Source organism: Amphiura filiformis, chromosome 12 (genome assembly GCF_039555335.1).
Source record: "Amphiura filiformis chromosome 12, Afil_fr2py, whole genome shotgun sequence".
NCBI classification, from domain to species: domain Eukaryota; kingdom Metazoa; phylum Echinodermata; class Ophiuroidea; order Amphilepidida; family Amphiuridae; genus Amphiura; species Amphiura filiformis.
In genome coordinates, this window is record NC_092639.1 from 63,961,000 (window position 1) to 63,984,163 (window position 23,164).

At 37.9% G+C, this 23,164-nt stretch overlaps 1 protein-coding gene across 1 annotated transcript in view; it reads left to right on the forward strand.

Annotated features, from left to right (window-relative positions):
- LOC140167015 (uncharacterized) overlaps positions 1–23,164 on the forward strand; it is a 99,227-nt gene that overhangs the window by 70,763 nt on the left and 5,300 nt on the right. The window contains exons 34-43 of the mRNA XM_072190493.1: positions 19–99; positions 3,754–3,798; positions 4,093–4,140; positions 8,564–8,758; positions 9,186–9,266; positions 9,987–10,031; positions 12,363–12,563; positions 13,385–13,465; positions 16,827–16,898; positions 20,324–20,514. Of these exons, the coding sequence (XP_072046594.1) occupies positions 19–99; positions 3,754–3,798; positions 4,093–4,140; positions 8,564–8,758; positions 9,186–9,266; positions 9,987–10,031; positions 12,363–12,563; positions 13,385–13,465; positions 16,827–16,898; positions 20,324–20,514 (1,040 nt within the window). The remainder of the gene's footprint in view (positions 1–18; positions 100–3,753; positions 3,799–4,092; positions 4,141–8,563; positions 8,759–9,185; positions 9,267–9,986; positions 10,032–12,362; positions 12,564–13,384; positions 13,466–16,826; positions 16,899–20,323; positions 20,515–23,164) is intronic.

Here is a 23,164-nt window from a genome sequence, read left to right on the forward strand (position 1 = left end):
GATGTTTTTGTTCTTCAGATATTGATGAGTGTGACTTAATGCCCAAAATCTGTAATGGAGGTACATGTCTTAACGTGGAAGGCAGTTTCAGATGTGAAGGTAAGATATATGTGACATGATCAAGGGGAATGAGTCACATGTCGGCCCTGGTTGAAAATGAGTTTTACATATTTTTCTAAAGAGGACATTTAGAGCTTCCAGAAACTGAAAACCCCGTGTTGATACGACCTTTCTTTGTGAAGTTACGTCAATTTATCAATCGCTGAAAACAATATAAAACAAAAGAATTTACACACTTATTCTAAAAGTGGTTGTGGACATAGTTTTTAAATATAAAAAGGACTTTTATAATGATCAGAGAAACCTGCCCTTCAGAATTCAAACATTGAGGCGCCATAATTTTGACACCATGAAATAACCTTTTTTATATACATGTAATAGGCTACCAAATAATTCCTAAATGCTTAACTCGTTCCACGCGGGTGTCGACTGCAGACAACGAGTTTCAAATTTTCTTTAAAAATTCAAAAATATTAGAATTGTACATATTCATGACCATGTTTGGAATCAGCATGAAAAATGCACCAAAATGAGTACAAACAATCCTAGTATTGTTTCAGTGATTCTTCAGATAGCTCAAAATATTTTGAGAAAATATCTCAAAACCTGGGCTTTTTATGTTGAAGCCTATGGCCACCACACAGAGCATTAAAACACTTGTGCATTCAAATCACTATTGTGCTCAATTATTTGCGGTGGTGCTGCCACTACTAACCATAGTGATGTTCTCTCTATAAATACAGACTCTCTGTAATCATGTGATATCAACATTTTCAAAATTAGTAACAATTTTATCTTAATTTTGGGGTTAAATGTTGAGAAAGCCATCAACCGATCAGTGCTATTACACACAAACAAACACAAGACACCTTGACCTACATTGACCTAAGACATTGTCATGGATGCTGATGCACTCTGCCTTAATTGCCATCTGATCCATGATGATTCCATGCCATATTTCTTGGTCTTTGGCCAGCCTTCCTGCTGCTGCTATGGAGGGGATGTTTAGAGCTAAGCAGTCTGTTTTAAGATTATCCATCCATCTTTTGGGAAGTCTTCCTAATGGTCTTTTCCCATGAACATTGCCCTCTAACACAATTTTGGGGTATCTGTCGTATCCCATTCACTGTAAATCAAATCCTTTTTTGGGTGATTTTATCAATGACTGTGTGCTTCAGCCCAAGTGTGTCCGGTATTATGGTGTTATGTATTCTGCATGTCCAGATGTGATACGTCCATAATCTTTCGCAAACACATCATTTCAAAGACTAGAGGCGATTTTCATCTTCTTTCTTGATGGTCCAGGTCTCAGCTCCATACATTAGGATGGAATGTACTAGGACCCTGTATAGTTCAATCTTGGTGACCAGTTGAATGACCTAGGCATTCCATATACTATGAAGTCTTTGGACCGCTCCTAGTGCTTTTCCTATTCTGTGCTTGATGTCTTCTATGCTTGCGCGATTGCACAAACAAATATACGTACACGGCTAAAACTACATTATAATCCTTAGCAACACTGATCACTGCTGATTAGTGTATATTTCTACGCTAGGCTATTTTTGCGAGCCACTCACGCCTAGTTGGAAGTGCCTATACACCAAACGCAAGTCAATTGAATCCGTTCAATTTATCACAAATTTCAGATCGTAGACACTTCTTTTTTCTAGATTAGCATCAACCCTCTCATCTCACGTTTTCATGTCAGGAATTAATATAACTCAACAAACCGAAAACAGAATTTCTTTTCGTTCAACTTTTTAGTGAGCAACAAAAGACTAGAATAAAAGGATTGTTCACATGCACATACCATGCTAACACTTCAAAATAACAATGAGATCTGAAACAGAAAAGTGAAACAGAACCGAACCCAAAAGATAAAAAGGCCCTAACTCATCCACTTGCTTGAGCTGGTTGCCATGTTAAGGTTGACCCTTTGGCTGTTGATAATTTCTACTTGTACGGTTTTACTGATGTTGATCTTTAGTCCAAGGTTCCAGCTACTACGAAAAACGTTGTCCACTGCAGTTTGTAGGGTACTAGCAGAATCAGCCAGCAAGACAATGTCGTCAGCGAAGTGGAGGTTTGAGATCAGTTGTCCCTGGATCATTATTCCTATGCAAGTGTCATGGATGGCATAGAGCATAACAAATTCATGTATGTTGAAGAATTGTGGTGATATCACACAGCCTTGCCGCACTCCCACTGTTGTGTGAAACCAGTCAGTTAGGTTGCCATTCACAGCACTGTTTAATATGCTGTATAGTGCTTTGAGAAGTCTGATGATCTTACTTGGGAAGCCAAAAAACACCAGGCGCACCAAACCACATATTTATTGCATTTATATGAACCAAGTGTGGTTTGTAGAAATAAATACTTGGTCAGATATGAATGGGGACAATTTATTTTGTGGCCTGCAATCTATAGCATGTTAACTTTGACTTACAAATATTGTTTAATTAGCCTTTTGTTATAAAAAAAATACATTTAGAGAAATGAGCCTTCAGACAATCGTGGTAGTAAGCTTAGAATAACATAGCAAAACCTTACTGAAGTTTTGGTAGTAATTTGTGGCACAGTTGACCAAAATGTAAGTCTTGATGATTATTTTGTTTAAAAAAGTTTGCATTTTGTAGCTATTATCTTTGCAAAATTGATTGTTTCAATGCAGATTGGAATGTTATAGAACTACATGTACTATACACAGAGAAGGTGTAAATGTGAAATTTCACTGCCAAACAAGGCAAACATGGCTATATACCACAGGGTTACCAAATCCATGATTTACTAGCACTATTGGGCATTTTGAAGATTTTTCCTGTGACTTGATAATTTCCTGCCCCATGGAAACCAATGGTTAAGAAAAACAATTGGACGACTTTTCAACGTTGGCTCCCGGGACTTATGGTCCCATAGAAACCAATGGTTTAGAGAAAAATTGAGTGACTTTTAATTATTTGACCCATGATTCAGGCTGAAATTTGTTGGCAACGCTGGAAGACAGACTGATTCTGAGCTGTCAAATATCACAAATACCATGCCCTTGGCACCTTTCCTGAAACAGGGCACCCGGGATGGGCAATAAATAGGGCAGCATACCTTACCAAGCTACCTATTGAACATGAGAGCGAGATGGCCGAGTGGTTAAGGCGTTGCGCTGCCGGCCGGGAGATACGATCGACAAGGGTTCGAGCCTTGGGCTTGCCTTAGGTGAAAATTCTCCTCCCTCCCAAAAAGTTCCTATATGGTCAGGAATCCTTCAATTCAGTTCAGAAATTTAATTTCAGAATTTAATTGAAGAATGTCTTCTCGCCCCCATACACTGCTTATCACGTGCAGATATAGGTAGTGTATGTGCTTCATCCGTGATTCGGAAGTCACGTAAAGCCGTTGGTTCCGTGTACAGGAAGAGTCAAACCCTGTACGCGTTAAGTGTCAGAGCTATTCGAAAAGAAGGGGACCATCCCGGTTCTGATATCTGCAATCAATCCTAGGTTCCAGGATCGTGCATAGGTAAACTGTGCACGTAAAGCCCGTCGTTGATACTCAACCATTTGAGGTAAGCACGTATATGGAAGGAAGGAAGGAAGAGAGTTAAGAAAGGTCTAAGTAGATTATTCACCTGTCGGCTAAACTTACAGTTGTTTCCTTTAATGAAATACCAAGATTTATCATTTTCGATTTTTCTTACAGCTGGAGACCCAATTTCATCAGGTCCATCAGCTGGGGCTGGACAAGGTAAGCATCTTGTGGGTTAAGGAAATTAGTTTGTCACTTGATCTGGTCCATGGGGCCAAAGGTAGCAAATATAAAATTGAGATAAAGGTAAAAATATGGAGTAAAAAACAATAAGAAAATACACATGTTCGTGTTGAAGGTAGAGCTGTACATACATCAGTGAATATCAAAAGAGGATCTAGACTTTCTGGCGCACTTGTGTATACTGATTATATAATGAGGACATTGTCCAAAAAGTAACTCTCACCAACCTCTTGAAAAAGTTGAAATATTTTCTATATATTTTTTACACAGGTGCCGGTAGACCAGGTGGTAGACCGGTGTCAGATGCAGCTGGTGAAGGTAAATCAAAATGAGATGTAAAAGTTTCAGCAGAGAGCAAGACAATGAGGGACACATAATATATACGAGGATCACAAATAAATCATACAAGCCCACAGCAGCAGATAGGTGTATCCCATCATGCTCTGCAGTACCACAGTAGAACTGCACATGCCATAGAATGTGTACACAAAATCCCTCACTTCAACTTTCAATTACTCGCTTATATCAGGGGAGTTAAGACTTTTGTTTGAAAAAATATGATCTCCAAAGTATTGTGAAACTATCCATAGCTCTCAATATCTAAGCGGCTCTTACTTATGTTTTGTATGTATTTGCTATGGGGCGAGCAGATGCATGATGGGATACTCCCTTCAGCTGCTGTGATACAAGCCCAAGAAATTGTGATTTAACTGACTTTTGTGTATAAATGGTATGTCATGGGCCTACAATCTTGGAAAAAAGTTAGCACATTCTGTCGTAATTATGTGTAGAATTTCTTATGATCATGGGAATGATGTATATTGTGCTTGGGAACAAAAATGACATCTACAACAACGATTTACCCTTCCCCTCTCCCCATCAATTGATGTTGGAACACATTGGGAAACCGCTGAAGATATTGGCATTTCTCAACATTGCACTGGGAGAGGGGGTGACAGTTTTCCATTCTTTACACGCAAGTGTTCCCAAGATTTCCAATTTCCAAGATTGTCTATGCGGAATGCAAAATATTTCACCTAAATTTCGTTGTCTCATAACTCAAAAAGGGAATGTTGTATGAGCTTCATATTTCACACGATTTGGGAGTAGATGGTATTCTTTTGAATCATAAAAATTGTTGATAAAGAAGTTGGTTTGTTTAGGGAGTGGTCACTGAAAACACCCCCTGTGCTAAATTACACACGTTTCGTAATTATGGCTTTTAACTGTATGATACTGAGTTAAATTTCGTTTTTGTCTCATAACTCAAAAACAGAATGTTGCATGAGCTTCATATTGCACATGATTTGGGAGTAGATCATATGTTTTGGGATCATTGTACAATTGTTGATAAAGAAATTGGTTGGTTCAGGAGTGGTCACTGAAACACCCCATACCCTAACTTACACCCATTTCATGAGGTTTTGGTGCTATATCTCAAAACTGGATAATCGTATCAAATTGCTGTTGCCCACAAATAAGTTCGTTTGTTTTCAGCAAGTGTTTATTGAAAACATCCATAATGTTGAGTTTTTATATAGACCAAACAAACTTGTTCATTTTAATACATAATAATAACACTATAATAGTAGAGCCGTTGTTAGTTGTTTAAAATTTATTTCTAATAAGTATAACAAGAATTAATGATGCAATAACGGTCTACCAACATAATATAACTTAAAAGGTAATACAGTGGAAACTCATTAAAACAAAGTTGTGCGGAATTCAAATTTTACTTCTTGTTATCTAGTTCGGGTTATCCAGTTCTAATAACATGTGAAATGTATGCTTGGGAATGTAAAACATACTTCTTGTTATCAGAAACTTCATGTTAAGAGGGTTTGTGTTAACGAGTTGCCACTGTATATATTTATTTCATATCATGGTAGACCGTGCTAATTTGGCTTAAATGAAGGAATAATTACCTATAAACATACTGCACACACAATGGTGTGTAAAGTGACCGTGTATATTAAAAATATATTTTTAGATAAATGATGCATACGATCAAACCATGAACTTAATGAATTAATAAATGCATAGAAGATCAATAACACAATATTGAAGCATTGACTATGCTGCAATTGAGAGTGATTGTCAACTTCTCCTAGTAGTATAGCGTTAGTTACCTCACTTCTTTCTGGTCATGGGATTTGAACCCACAACCTTCTGATCTTTAGACGAACACTTTATCCATTAGGCTACCAGCTCCCACTGATAACAGTGGTTAAAACTGGGTCTAATGTGAGCAGTTGAGGTATACAATACACAAAAACAAATATTACACAAGTACACAAGATCGTTACTGATGCTTAATCGTGTTCCCTAGCATAATACCGATCCGGGATTTGTGTTTATTTGTTGTCTTGTTTAATTGTAACACTTTGGGTTGGTAAACTGTTCTTTCTTTCTTATTAATTATATTCAGTTTCCTCTTGTAGCGAGCAATTGCTCCTCCATTTTGTTTATGTTCTTGTGCAGGATGCGTAGCACCATTACCTACTTTACTTGTATTATACTGGGGAAAGGATTAGAAAGCCTAATGGAGTGAGCGTCCGTCTAGAGATCTGAAGGTTGTGGGTTTGAATCCCATGCCGGCACATTCACTTGCTTTTTTTTCAAGTTGGGGTGTGTGCCGGTCGGGATTTGTGTTTTATTTGTTGTCATGTTTAATTGTAACACTTTGGGTTGGTAAACTGTTCATTCTTTCTTATTAGTAATATTCAGTTTCCTCTTGTAGCGAGCAATCATTCCCCATTGTGTTTATTTGTTGTGCAGGATGCGTATCCCCATTACTTACTTTACATGCAGTGATAGTAAGATTTCATCAAATAAAATCTCTTTTGTGTAAAATTGATCGCAGCGGTGAAAAATATGGCATTACTTGCTTTTGTGTACAGTAATTCATTTTAAGGTACTGTCAGTGATGGTCAATGGTCACAGAATTTGGAAAAAGACATTTGCCAATAACTTTGCTAATTTTCCTACTGACATGGATGACCCTAAGTTAAATAGTCACCTTTTTACACAACAATTTCCATGTGAAATATCCTACATGAAAATTTTATGATCATCCCTATCATGGCATGGATTGAACCATGGTCACTTGATTAACCGGTCAAGATCTAATACCACTGCTGAGAATATTTTATGGCAAATACTTTTGCAAAATATTTAAGCAACACTTAAGTATTATTATATATTAGTTTTCAAAAATATTTTGATGAAATCAGTGAAAATAGTTTGCTGAAATCAGTGAAAACAATTGGCAACTATAGTTTAAGATCTTCTAGAAACACTAATCTCAGCAGCATCTCACCCACCATTACCCACTGAGGAAGGAACCAGTTGGTTCTGAAATATTTGGGAAAATAACCTGGTGAGTGCAGTTGAATGTTTTAATCTTTCTTCTTGTTTACTACCTGCACGTATGAACTTACACAACTAAATATTTTTGATGTTATTAAAACATTTTACACCCTTTATTTAACCTGACATTTTAACATTTTCTGTAAAAACAATTATGTTTGCTGGGGTGGTCAAGCAAATGAGTTGTTTATCTTTATGATGTCTAATCCATTTTTTTATCATTTTGGTCTGGTACATATGTTGTTCACAGAAGTTTGACTAATATTTTAGCTCATCCAATATAAGCTTGATTTATTTTCCAGTACATTGGCCTTTTTGTAAATGTAATGTCAAAATGGTTCACATTTAATGACACTTTGTGCATGTAAATACAAAATGTATCGGTACTAGGTAACTGATTTACTCTAAAAGCAGAAACGGAGTTTGACAAATTTTAGCAAATGTGTTGAAGGTTTGTTTCATAAGTGAGGGAGGAAAGTTGATGCAGCCTACCTTAAAAGGTAAAAAACCCTAAGATAGGGGTGATTCCTTTGCCTCCTTGGCTACACCTCTTATTAGGCAAAAAAACCCAAGTTTGTTTCCTGTATCGCCTTATTTTGCGCATTAGAATTTTTTTTTCACTTACAAAGAAAAAAAACCCAAAACCTGAAAAAAATCGCAAAACGTAATATAAAACACTACTGGAGTAAACATTTGCACATCACACAACAAAATGAGCATAGTGAAAAACTACTGGAGAAAACATCACACATTTTTTAAATACCTATTTTAATCACAATTTGAAAGGGGATCATAAATAGGCCATTCTTGAATATGAAGAAATATGATTTTTTTTTTTTGGTGTGTGTGTGTCGGAGAGACGCGCTGTTAATTCCCATTCCAATTTGCTGCAAAAAAGTGGGTTTTTTTTTCATTTTTAGACCTGGATTATAAAAAAAAATAAAATAAAAAAAACTCATTTCGCACTTGACTTTTTTGACCTGTTGCAGGAAACAAACATGTGTTTTTTTTGCCTTAGATTATTAAATTAGTGTTCTAGGAGGAGGTCAGTGTTTAATTTTGTGGACTTTTTTTTATTTTGAATACTTTTCATGATGTCAAATGTGTTAAAAAACTTGAGCATTGCATAAAAAGTATAAAGCAATAGAATTTACTAGATCGGGCTACAACGGCTGCCACCCATACACCCCTATGGAAGACATGACCTTAATCTCCCACACAGGGGTGGAGATTTCAAATAGAATCGCCCATAAAGGCACCCCATTTGAAATTCATACTCCCTGTGTGGAATGAAGGTCATGTCTTCCATAGGGGGCGTACGGATTTCAACTTGAATAGCCGAATTCCATTGATATATGAATGTCTTCTACAGGTTCAACAGCTACTGGTCCATGTTTCACTTATGAAAGCAAAGGGGTCTGTACATTCCCTGTGAGTTCTGCTACCACAAAGGCATTATGCTGTGCTACCATAGGCAAGGGTTGGGGAGACTCATGTGAATCATGTGCTGACTTTGGGTCTGACTGCGATAGCGGATTCATGCAAAATGATGACGGAAAATGCACTGGTAAGTCATATGTAAGAAGAGATTGATTCACATCCCAGTGAGCACAGGTTGAGAAGGCGACAATGAAATTCACACTACCCCTGTGAAAGATTTTAGAAATATCTTCCACAGAGGGAGATGAATTTCAAATTGAATGAACACATTAGGCTGCTCAATTTGAATTTCATACACCCTCTGAGAAAGATTCAATCTTAATCTGTCACAGAGAGAGGGTGAGTTTGATTTAGAATTAGTGAATGAGCTAATTCCATTTGAAATTCATACTCCCCCTGTGGAAGATATTTCCAAAATCTTTTACAGGGGTAGTGTGGATTTTAAATGGAATAGCCCAATTACATGTTGACCATACCAACTAGTCAATCATCAACCTGAATTTAAATATGATTGAAGTTATTTCATCTTCAACACAACACTGTTTTTTTTTCAGATATAAATGAATGCTCTGAAATCTCTGGGTTATGTCAGGATGGGAAGTGCGACAATGTTGATGGAAGCTTCAGATGTCAAGGTATGTTACACACCCGGTTACACACAGAGAGGGTTTTCATGCACGTATTTTGGGGGTGCCAGCCCCCCCCCCAGGGTAAAAGCAGGGGGCGGCCAAAACCAAGGGGCGGCGGAAGAAGAAGGGGCAGCAAACGAAAGGGCGGCAGAAGAAGCAGGGGCAGCAAAAAGAAACAGTAAAGAAAAAAGGGCGCACAAAATTTGAAAAGTATACAAAATTTTGAAAAAATTGTAGTATACATCAAAATGTGTTGCTTTTAGGGCGCTAGCGCTTATAAGTTTGTTTGTTTGTTGTTTTTTTTGCTCTTCACTTTTTCAAACCACAAAAAAAATTTGGGTCAACCTTTTCGGGCTGTTGAGGAAGGGGCGGCAAAATTGAATTTCCTTCAGCCCCCCGGGGTAGGAGCGGCCACGGAACGCCACTGGTTTTATAAAAATCAAGAAAACAAGTTTATTTATTTTTACACGTAAAGTCTGTATTTGTTGGAAATAATTTTATACCCAAAAAGCGATTTAAACAAAATTACAACACAGCATTGAAAAATCAACTAGCTTGAATTTTTGATAAGAAATACGTACGATTTTGTAATAGATTTAACAGGAACTGTTTACCAGTATAATTATGTGCCTTATTGCTGTAAAGATTTTGAAATTGTTAGACAATGAAGAAAGATGAGTTATTTTCTAATTACATTGAATAATCAGATTTTCTTTTCTCTCATAGCAAAAGGCAAACCAGTTCGACCAGGCGAGATAGGTGGTGATCCAGGTAAGCCTACAATTTATGTAGAATTAATCAATGCTTAAAACTTTAATAAATTAATTATCTTATTGCACTAAACCAAATAATTTGTCACTGATTTCATATAGACATACAATGTTATGTACAATCTATAATAATCTATAATAAATTACTGAGTTTTTCGAAGTGGTAAGGCTAAAAACGTCTACGTTTTACATTTTTTCGGAAAACAGATTTTTGCGCTGCGTAGAGTAAAGTTGTCCGCACCCCAATAAAACGTCCAATTTTGTTTTTGTTTACGTTAAGGGTGTCAAATTATGTTAATTAGTTTCCAAGGCACTAGCAGCACACCTGCATGCTAAAACTTTTCACGCCAACACAATACACTAATGTTGACATAGCCCGAAATAGCCTGAAATTAGCCTTCTGTCCTGGCATTTTTGTGAAGATACTATGCCTGTAGTCTGGATGGTAATTGAATTACCTATTTACAATCACATAGTATAGTACCAGGGACTGTGTATGAACACCTAATTAGTCACACATCATTAAAGTCAACATTTACTCAAAAGGATGAAATGTCCTTTTTGTAGGTCAAGATTGCCATCGTGAACATCTCATACCTATAAGGGGCAGTTGGTGTAGCAAAGTGAGGAGGGTATATAGTTTAATTGTGCTAATTATAATATGGTGCAATTGCCTATTTGCCTCTCAAACCACTGAATTGTATTTACCATGAATAGGCCTACTCTGCTCTTTGTGGTAATGTTATGTTATCAGCATTGTATGATCATAACTTAATATGAAACAGAGTGTAAGGAAATGTGAATAAAATTGTTTCATCTGCAGAGTGGTGTAGCCAGGACTTTTTCAGAGAGAGAGGGGGGCCGGGAGGGGGGTGGACACAGCAAATTTCATGGGGGGGGGGGACATTGTCACAAATGGGCTTAAAAGTAAAAAAGTACAACAAATTTAATATCCAAAATGGGCTAACAAATAAAAAGTACAACAAGTATGTGCATACAAAATATCAGGTCAGCTAGCATACCACAGGGGGCCAAGAGGGAATTGAATAAAATTGTGTTCATCTGCTCAGTGATGTAGCCAGGACTCTTGCAGGGGGCCGCAAGGTACATTTCAAGGTGGGGACAAACTTGGACAAAATGGTAAAAAATGGCGAAAGGTACAACAAATTTGTCCAAAATGGGCTAAAAAGTACTGTAAATGCATAAATATCTTAAATATCAGGGCGGCCAGCATCAAACAGGGACAAGACTTCTTACGGTGGATATGCATGATATGATATGGTGGCAAGAAGACTTATTTCGATCACGATCTAATTGTAATTTCAAGCCATTGATTTATATGGAAAGGATACTACATATTATATTTCTAAATGATAATCTCCTCTCATACCATTAATCACATTAATTACAAAAAAATTTAAACAAAATTTACAAACCGCGAAAGACTCTGACCACGCAAGACGGGTAATCGCTAGTATATTTTATTTATAACGTTTGACCGAATTAAGCCAGGCAAAGCCCAATAGTGCTCAAAGGCAACTGAATTAAAGATGCCATGAATATGATGGGACAGGGATATGGGAAGTGGTCCAATTTTAGATTCAGGAGAAAACATTGCGAGGACGTGCATGGATCGGCAATACTGGGAATTAAACCTGGGCTGCAGTGATGAGAAGGGAATGAGAAGACCACCATGCTAACCTTGTCATCCCAAAGATGGTCAGGTGCAAACTGCATAAACCATCCAAATTGAACAGGGACTGGCTGCTACATGTAGTACTGGACTTAGTAAGATTCGCTAGTCTGAAAATAAGCTTGCTACTCCTAAAAAAGGCTTGCTAGTCTAAAAAATAATAAATATTCACCAGTCCAAAAGTGAGGGTTAGGCTTAAATTTAGGGTACTAGTGACTTTTCAGATTTGGCTACACTTAGGACAAGGGAATGCAGACCATTTTGTGACTGTATTGAAAAATTGTCTGGTTTATTTTCATACTTCCACAAGTGAAAAATAAAAACCTGCAAAGAACCTCACAAAAGCAGAACCATATAATCAGAAAAATGATCAACATAAAAAAAATTCTACCACATCATACAGAATCTAAAATTGGGCTATACAGTTGAAATTCATATTATAACCCCCATGGAAGACGTAACCTGAATCTTCCACACAGGGAGTGTGAATTTCAAATGGGATTACCTGATGGGTGACACCATTTAAAATATATACCCTCCCCTGTGTGGGAGATTAAGGTCATGTGTTCCATGGATGTGTATTTCAACTGCAATAGCCTAATTTGATAAATTATCAAACATTCTGTTTCTCTTGTTTAGATGATGGACTCTGTTTCACGTTTGAAAAGTTTGGCTCCTGCTCTCTTGAAGTAGAAGGACTCTATACCAGTAAAGACATATGCTGCTCTACCATTGGTGAAGGCTGGGGGACGCAAGAAATTTGTGAATCTTGTTCCGATTACATATCTCCATGTGATGCAGGGTTTACGCAGGACAGTTCATCAAATCGCAAATGTGTAGGTAAGTTGAGCAGGACACACAGGCCCGGGGACAATGGAGAGGTTCCCACAGGCCCAGACCTGTCTAGCATTGGGATCAGTGGCTTGCACACACCGTGACCATAAACTTAAACCCATGGACACGACCAGCCAAAATATCGGCCTCTTGGACCTATTTTGATTAGTTCTGTTGAGTCACGTTTCTTCAGAATGTTAGCTTTCCAGTGATGTAACATCCATTTTGGTGGTTTCAGATTCAGAATCATGTTTGTTTTAAAAAATAAGAACAAATCACAAGTCCAGCGAAATCTTGCCATCAGGCAAGTCAACTGCAGACTAGTCCTTTACAAAGACTGAACATTTTGGCGCACTCCAAGAGGTAAACAAACAAACTGCAAAAGAGGTTATTGTGAATCTTGTTTAGATTACAAATCTCCTTGTGATGTGACACAGAAATGGGTAGGTAAGAAGAGCAGGATACACATTACGTTTTGTTACCTGGAGAGGTTTGATCATTTCTCACCTCCTTTTTCAACCAAATCGACGGTAATAACTCTTGTAGTGAGGGATCAAGATTTAACCACAAATTGCCTCAGGCAAAACTCACTTCCTGGGAACTAAATACCACACAAGGTCATTTTTGAAGTAACTCATTGACCATTTGTGTTATATATACTGCCAATAGCTATATGATATCCTTGTGATCTGGTCAACTCATTGACATGTACCAACCTCAGGAGGGAATTCAATTTTTGATCAATTCTCTCCAGGTAGTGAAACGTAATGACAAATGTAGTACACCATTACAGACTATAATATTTAATCTTACTATATTTTTTGCAGATATTAATGAGTGTGATACTATACCAGGTATTTGCAGCAATGGACAATGTCAAAATACACAAGGTGCTTTTGTATGTGAAGGTAAGTACAGAGTATCCAAAAGAAATAATAGCTACAAACAAATATGTGACGTGTCATGTCAAAAGGAGACACTTTTGGGCAGGATCGTAAATGGAGAAATAACCAAAAATATGCTCGAATTGAATTTTTCACAATTTGGGTTTCTTGCGAATTTGTTATGTTATTAATTTTTAAAATATTGTCTGTTAGTTTCAGACCGGAATATAACTGGCATCTTGTATTTTTTGAGTCATTTTATAAGGTAATTCCTACTCTCAACATTGTCAGTAATATTTTTAAAGGCCGATATCTCAATTTCCAATTTTGTAATACCATAACTTATGAACTTAATATCTTTGCTTAGGAATGTCAGATTTCATCGGGGAAAACGGTGTTATGGAGCAAAATATCTCTATTATTTAAGATATATAAAAACCTCAAAATTTATAACCTGCCCAAAAGTGTCTCCTTTTGACATGACACGTCACATATGTTGATTTTCCAAACAAACAAACAAATCTACATGTAGGCCTGAGCTGTGGTATGTTGTGTTCAGTTAGCTCTTGTTCTGCTGAGATCACACCACTAAATCAGGTCCAACCCTATCTGACTGAAGAAATAACAACCAGTGTTTTTATTCGCTGACCATACCAGGTGCATTTTAATGGAAAAAAAGTTTGAAATGAAGGCTGATGTGCCCATTTTTGGTGATAGTTGTGCTCTGTGGATGTTTTCTTATCATCCAAGCATAAAATAATAAAAAATATTACACTTCTGACATTTTAGGAAGGTTTTTAGTTCCATGCACCAAATGACGTCACAGCATAGAGGGCCTGAGATGTAGGCTTTGGTATGGTTTACATCATGTTCAAGGCACCACTGCGAAAAATCGAGCCGCTCAACTACCAAAAAAATGCTGGTTCTAGGGTGGAATATATCATAAACTTTTGGAAAAATGGTGTTTTGAATGAGCGATGACGTTATAATCATGAGAAAATAGCGATTTCTTGGGTACCTTTTAACACATAAAAGAATAGGAACTTGATTTAGTGGTGTGATTCCTTAAGAGATCACACCACTAAATCAGGTCCAACCCTATCTGACTGAAGAAATAACAACCAGTGTTTTTATTCGCTGACCATACCAGGTGCATTTTAATGGAAAAAAAGTTTGAAATGAAGGCTGATGTGCCCATTTTTTGGTGATAGTTGTGCTCTGTGGATGTTTTTCTTATCATCCAAGCATAAAATAATAAAAAATATTACACTTCTGACATTTTAGGAAGGTTTTTAGTTCAATGAACCAAAGGACGTCACAGCATAGAGGGCCTGAGATGTAGGCTTTGGTATGGTTTACATCATGTTCAAGGCACCACTGCGAAAAACCGAGCCGAAAAAATAAAAAAAAAAATGCTGGTTCTAGGGTGGAATATATCATAAACTTTTGGAAAAATGGTGTTTTGAATGAACGATGACGTTATAATCATGAGAAAATGACGATTTCTTGGGTACCTTTTAACACATAAAAGAATAGGAACTTGATTTAGTGGTGTGATTCCTTAATTTCATGTGTATACCATGGTATAGAAACACTTTTGTGGCTATGGACTCTCCGTGACAGAGAGTTTACACTGTGTAACAATATTTAATCAGATTGCACATGGTTTTAGTGATTTTTTCTGTTTGTGGGTGAGTTTTCTGCTAAATTGACATTACAGGGGGGGGGGGTTGTGGCTGGCTGTGGGATTTGGAAAGTGTGGTCCAAAATGGCTTGTAGACTGAATTGTTGAAAATTTAAGCTTACTTGAAAAATTCATATACTGGAACTTGATCATGCTAAAGTACTTGCAATTAATATTAATCAGCTAGTCAAGAACATTCTTCTTGCACAAGAAAGGCCTATAAACTGACAAATTTGGGTTTTGTCGAGGCCGTATAACCGACTCTGAGACATGGCTAAGTTTTGCTAGGCCTACTAGGATGCATGCAGTAATCTGCCTCATTTCAATTTTGTTTTTGTTCAGGTGTGTGATCACTATGGCATCATGGACCCATCAAGCATTTTAACATTTTTGACTATTTACAAGTATAGTAAGATTAATCAAGAAAAACTCAAACAAGAAGAGCTTTTAAAAAGGGATGTTGGGGTTCAGGCTGCACTTGTACATGGCATTGCCTACTAGACAATAGATCTGGATATATTAACATGATTTTGTTTCAACTTTATGTGTCATGTGACTCAATCAAAAACATCTGAAATGTTAGGAAGCAAAAAATTAGGCCTTGCCTGATTATTATATCTTAATGCTGCTATCTTCAGTAGATAGCACATAGATAGCCATGCACATGATGCATTAATTTGAGTCAGCATCATACTTAAACTGGAATTATTTCACTTTCAATGGTCAAGATATGTTGAGAAAGGTTGAAGATCATGTAAACTGATCTTTTTAAAAAAATTTTGCTTCCTTAAGAGATCACACCACTAAATCAGGTCCAACCCTATCTGACTGAAGAAATAACAACCAGTGTTTTTATTCGCTGACCATACCAGGTGCATTTTAATGGAAAAAAGTTTGAAATGAAGGCTGATGTGCCCATTTTTGGTGATAGTTGTGCTCTGTGGATGTTTTTCTTATCATCCAAGCATAAAATAATAAAAATATTACACTTCTGACATTTTAGGAAGGTTTTTAGTTCCATGCACCAAATGACGTCACAGCATAGAGGGCCTGAGATGTAGGCTTTGGTATGGTTTACATCATGTTCAAGGCACCACTGCTGAAAAATCGAGCAGCTCAACTACCAAAAAATGCTGGTTCTAGGGTGGAATATATCATAAACTTTTGGAAAAATGGTGTTTTGAATGAGCGATGACGTTATAATCATGAGAAAATGAGCGATTTCTTGGGTACCTTTTAACACATAAAAGAATAGGAACTTGATTTAGTGGTGTGATTCCTGCTAAGGCATTGTAACTTTTTTTCTAGAAAGGATGGAGGGTGGGTATACAAACTTCCCCTGTTTGAGTTCTGTAGATAACATGGTTTGCGATTGTGGTACCTACCTAGTGATACCAAATTAAGTACCAACATTCAGACGTTTGGTAGTTCACCATAATGTAAGCACACCCTGGGGAAATCTGGATATCGTGGATATGTATAAAATATTTACCAAAACTTGATTTTTGGTTTGAAAGGTTGTACAAACAGATCTCTGTAAGTATGGAAGACATTAATATTTTAATTTGATTTTTGTCTCTGCAGAGAAGAAGATGAAAACATAATTTTGTGTTTACTTTTAAAATCTGCCTGAAATATGTTGTTAGTTTAATATCCAAATCTATACATGTGATTATCTTGTTTCTGTGCTTTATTCTACAGTAACAGGGAAACCATTATCAATGAATGTGACAGATACTGGTGGAGAAGATGGACAAGGCAAATCTTTACCTGGTATGATCAAAAAGTTTTTATCTTTGAATAAGTTCGTCAGGAATGTTTGTAAAAACCGTGAGTTTTTGGAATTGCATAAAAAAACAAAATTTTCAAACACAATTGAGCTACTTATAAATTGTCTGTTATGTAAATGCCATATACAATTAATGTTTGTGGAATTTTTGACAAACATTTTTAATTAACCAAATCCAATATTTTTAAACCATCTAAGCCACATTTCCTTTCACTTTGACATTTAAAACAACCAAATTTTCCTATAAATATTGAATGAGAAGTTAAAACTAGAAGGCTATATATTTGTACACAAATACGGCTATACCGCATGTTGTCGGTGTACCCAATCTTAGAGTCCTTATGTGCTGTGGACTTAAAATAAAGAAATTATAAAAAAATCGCCCAATTGGCCGAAAAAATGTGTAAAAGTGAAAGTTCCAGTCACAAGCTTTAATTGAACGTAGGTTGCACTCTCGTAGCACTTAAAATAAAGAAATTGTAAAAAGTCCCCTCCCAGGGGAGTGGTCTCTCTTACTCTCCATAGGTTGCTGTTGTCAGTCTCTCTTATTCACAGTGAGGTTATGCAATATGATTAGGGGAAAACTATTCCAGTGGGAGTATGTAAATTAAATGGAACAGCCATTTCAGAGGGAGTATGTAAATTAAACGGAACAGCCTATTTTGGGCCCATTTCAGAGGGAGTATGTAAATTAAATGGAACAGCCAATGGTTATGTAATTTAACTGGAACAGCCTTAACGCTTCACGCTGGTATTTTCAATTATTATATTATAATACGGATCTGTCTGTTTAGTCCTGTGTGTGTGTGTGGGGGGTATGTGGTTGTATATTGTTAGTAACAATATAATTCTCAGGTGCTATCTGTGTACCAATTCTGACCCCGAAGCTGCTTTATTTGATGAGAAGCGGCCGGCCTTTTGTTTTAACATTATGGGCCCTGGGACCCATAACATTTGATTTATGATGCCTATTTACATATGTAGAAGTATAATTCTCAAGTGCTTTCAATAGAGTCAAGCTGGGCAATGTAGCTGCTTTATTTACTGAGTAACGGCCGGCCCTATGTTTTAGTGTTTGGGGCCCATACTATGTGATATATGAGGCTCATATGTACATATAACAATGTAATTCTCAGGTGCAATCTATGTACAAACTGTAAGCCCTAAAGCTGCTTTATATGATGAGAAACAGCAGGCCCTTTGTTTTAACATTTGGGGCCCTGGGGCCCATAATATTTGACTTATGAGGCTCATGAACATATGTTGAAGTATAATTCTCTAGTGCTATCAGTAGACTCAAGCTGGGCACTGTAGCTGCTTTATTTACTGAGTAACGGCCGGCCCTATGTTTTAGCGTTTGGGGCCCTGGGGCCCATATAATGTAATATATGGGGCTCACATGTACATATAACAATGTGATTTTCAGGTGCAATATGTGTACTAACTCTGAGCCCTAAAGCTGCTTTATTTACAGAGTAACGGCCGGCCCTATGTTTTAGCGTTTGGGGCCCTGGGGCCCATATAATGTAATATATGGGGCTCACATGTACATATAACAATGTGATTTTCAGGTGCAATCTGTGTACTAACTCTGAGCCCTAAAGCTGCTTTATTTACAGAGTAACGATCGGCCCTATGTTTTAGCGTTTGGGGCCCAGGGGCCCATATTATGTGACATATGGGGTACATAATATTATATACATATGACAATATAATACTGAAAACCTATCTGTGTACCAAATCTGAGCCCTGTAGCTACTTTATTTGCTGAGAAACGGCCGGCCCTTTGTTTTAACATTTGGGCCCCTGGGGCCTCTAGCCTTGTACATCTGGGGCCAAAATGGGCAAAAGGCACATCTACAATTTAGCGCTTATACATGTGCAACATATGAGCCCTAGTGCCCTTGTAGCTTTAGAGCTAAGCTTGTCAATCTGTTGCCCCATATTTTTAACATTTGGGGCCCTGGGGCCCATAATATATAATATATGGGGCTCATGTATACTTGTATTTATAGAGTACCCTTGGGACTATCAGTGTACCAACTTATGGCCCTGAGGCTGCTTCATCTGATGAGAATCGGCATGGCTTGTGTTTTTACATTTGGGTCCCTGGGGCCCATGACCTTTGACCTCTGGGACCGAGATGGGCAAAAGGCACATCTACGGGGTAGGGCCCATAAGTGTACCACATATGGGCCCTGGGGCCCTTGTAGTTTTAGCGCTAGCCTTGACAGAATGATGTGTTTGATAGGAGAAGAAGGAGGAGGAGGAGGAGAAGAAACCACAGGATGGGAAGATACCCTGCATGCGCTGCATGCGGGTATAATAACAAACTTGTGGATCATTGGATCATTGTTTTACCTTGACATTTATCAGATGATTGGTATGGAATTAGTCATCAAGTCAAAGAAATTTTTAGTGTAGTTTAGACTGAAACCAAGCTCTGTACTTATACCCTGGATGTTAACTATGTGTATACATAACTACTCTGAACCTATTTTTCCTTTCAGTGGGGGATAACTGCATGTTCTTGTTTTTAAGCAGACTAGGGAGTTATTTCAGACTGATCATGTATACGCGGATTTAGGGTTTCTCTACCGGAAGTTAATTTGTGCCGAAATTCCTTCCCACAATGCAATAAGAGTTTTGCATAACAATAGATACAGTTCGGAGGTTAATCAGTCTCCTTTGTTATGCAATACACATATTGCATTTGGGAAGGAATTTCGGCACAAATTGACTTCCGGTAGAGAAACCCTAAATCCGCGTATTGGACCTGGTTTCTTTAAAAGTTAGATTTTCCCCAAAAAGTATTAGTTTCCACAACCAGATATGTACCCTTTTATTTTTGAACCCAACAAATGATTTGAAAGAAATTGCCATTGGGCTCTTCCATTTAATATCCACACTACCCATGTGGAAGATTTTGGAAATATCTTCCAGGAGTATGAATTTCAAATGGAATTAGCACATTAGGCAACTCTTTAAATTTCATACACACACTGAGAAAGATTCAATCTGAATCATCCACAGAAGGAGGGTGAGTTTCAAAGAGTTGGTTAATGTGGTAATTCCATTTGGAATTCATACTCCCCAGGTGGAAGATGTTTCCAAAATTTTAAATGGAACGACCCATTTCATTGTAGTGCCAATATCTTAAATGGGTGTAACAGCAAATCTGATCATTGGATCTAAAGACAGCAACTTGGGCCTTGTTTTTTGCATTTTGAAAAAAGAGATTAGGGTAAATAAAATTATGAGATAAAAATACAACACCTTCATCATCAGTAAATGTTACAATATTGCCATATTGCATGAACACCCTGCACCTTATGAGTGGAATTATAGTGACTGGAAAACAACTTCTTCAACACACTCAATATCTTTTCTACATAATCTTTTCCCCTAGATTTTGAGATATTGGATGAAGGCTCTCATGTAGGCATAGAGAAAATCCGTCTGATGCAGGTCACTTCTGATGGCAAAGTTCAGGAGTATGATGTTAATGTAAACCTGAAGTTACTTGAAGGCATTAATGGTGAATTGATAACAACAGATGCTATCAAGGATAAGGTCTATGAACTGGCAAAAGGAAGCCAAGTAAGTGAATCTCTAATGGGGGTGGGGTCTTGTGTATCAAGGATAAGGTCTATGAACTGGCAAAAGGAAGCCAAGTAAGTGAATCTCTAATGGGGTGGGGTCTTGTGTATCAAGGATAAGGTCTATGAACTGGCAAAAGGAAGCCAAGTAAGTGAATCTCTAATGGGGTGGGGTCTTGTGTATTAAGGATAAGGTCTATGAACTGGCAAAAGGAAGCCAAGTAAGTGAATCTCTAATGGGGTGGGGTCTTGTGTATCAAGGATAAGGTCTATGAACTGGCAAAAGGAAGCCAAGTAAGTGAATCTCTAATGGGGGTGGGGTCTTGTGTATCAAGGATAAGGTCTATGAACTGGCAAAAGGAAGCCAAGTAAGTGAATCTCTAATTGGGGTGGGGTCTTGTGTATCAAGGATAAGGTCTATGAACTGGCAAAAGGAAGCCAAGTAAGTGAATCTCTACTGGGGGTGGGGTCTTGTGTATCAAGGATAAGGTCTATGAACTGGCAAAAGGAAGCCAAGTAAGTGAATCTCTAATGGGGGTGGGGTCTTGTGTATCAAGGATAAGGTCTATGAACTGGCAAAAGGAAGCCAAGTAAGTGAATCTCTAATGGGGTGGGGTCTTGTGTATCAAGGATAAGGTCTATGAACTGGCAAAAGGAAGCCAAGTAAGTGAATCTCTAATGGGGGTGGGGTCTTGTGTATCAAGGATAAGGTCTATGAACTGGCAAAAGGAAGCCAAGTAAGTGAATCTCTAATTGGGGTGGGGTCTTGTGTATCAAGGATAAGGTCTATGAACTGGCAAAAGGAAGCCAAGTAAGTGAATCTCTAATGGGGGTGGGGTCTTGTGTATCAAGGATAAGGTCTATGAACTGGCAAAAGGAAGCCAAGTAAGTGAATCTCTAATGGGGTGGGGTCTTTTGTATCAAGGATAAGGTCTATGAACTGGCAAAAGGAAGCCAAGTAAGTGAATCTCTAATGGGGTGGGGTCTTGTGTATCAAGGATAAGGTCTATGAACTGGCAAAAGGAAGCCAAGTAAGTGAGGCAAAAGGAAGCCAAGTAAGTGAATCTCTAATGGGGGTGGGGTCTTGTGTATCAAGGATAAGGTCTATGAACTGGCAAAAGGAAGCCAAGTAAGTGAATCTCTAATGGGGGTGGGGTCTTGTGTATCAAGGATAAGGTCTATGAACTGGCAAAAGGAAGCCAAGTAAGTGAATCTCTAATGGGGTGGGGTCTTGTGTATCAAGGATAAGGTCTATGAACTGGCAAAAGGAAGCCAAGTAAGTGAATCTCTAATGGGGTGGGGTCTTGTGTATCAAGGATAAGGTCTATGAACTGGCAAAAGGAAGCCAAGTAAGTGAATCTCTAATGGGGTGGGGTCTTGTGTATCAAGGATAAGGTCTATGAACTGGCAAAAGGAAGCCAAGTAAGTGAATCTCTAATGGGGGTGGGGTCTTTTGTATCAAGGATAAGGTCTATGAACTGGCAAAAGGAAGCCAAGTAAGTGAATCTCTAATGGGGTGGGGTCTTGTGTATCAAGGATAAGGTCTATGAACTGGCAAAAGGAAGCCAAGTAAGTGAATCTCTAATGGGGGTGGGGTCTTGTGTATCAAGGATAAGGTCTATGAACTGGCAAAAGGAAGCCAAGTAAGTGAATCTCTAATGGGGGTGGGGTCTTGTGTAGGAGGATGTGCCATGCAGACTTTCAATTGCTGACTTCTTCTATATCTTTTTACTGTTTGTGTAACCCCTCAGTATACCAATTTTTGCACTAAAAGCACCCAAATTTGCCTGAATTGGGTGCTTTTAAGGGCACTTACCAAATGCGCCCAATTAGGTGCATCGGTCTTCACAGAAAACCCACCCATCGATATATCAAAATTGTTGAAAAGACACCCCAAAGCTGTGGGACATTATCCTACACTTTCAACCAGGAAGACCCCACACCCTGGAACCTCTTGTGAAGATATTTATATAAAGGCAATAAAAACATGGCTATATTGCACTCTCATTCATCAGGTAAAGTGTTCAAATTGATTAAATTACATGTTTGTTTGATGGAATACCGTAAAACCTTGTCTATAAGCATATATAGTGTTTTTGATGAAAGCTCATTTAATATGAAACAGCCGTAAATATGCCAATACAATAGATTGCTCTTACAATTATACTTGTTTGTATATGCTTGGATCTGTAATTTATTCGCTCAAACTCCATAATGGCACCTGGATTAATTTAGCTTTCACCAGAAGCACTCTATATGCTTGTAGACGAGGTTTTACGGTATCTGACATTGCAACCAAAATCTTCAGTATTCTGATTGACTAGAATGATTTAATTACAAGCCACTATGCAGTGTGTTGAACCTGGAACCAATAGCCTTCATTAGACAGCGGATTGTGTTGAGCACTCCGATCACTGCTTTAATCCTGAAGAGGTAATCATCGTCAAGTAGGAGAGATGGGTTGCAGGCCTTTCCATTTGAGGCGAGCGATCGCTCTCGCTCGCCACCGCTCACCCAAACTCGATTTCTAGCAAGCGATTTCCCGCTCGCCATAGACAATTAATATCACTTGCTGTGAATCTCCCAATATCAGCCATCGAATCAGCTAATTCAGTATTAAATCGAGTCTGTGCCCTCTCCAAGCGGAGAAA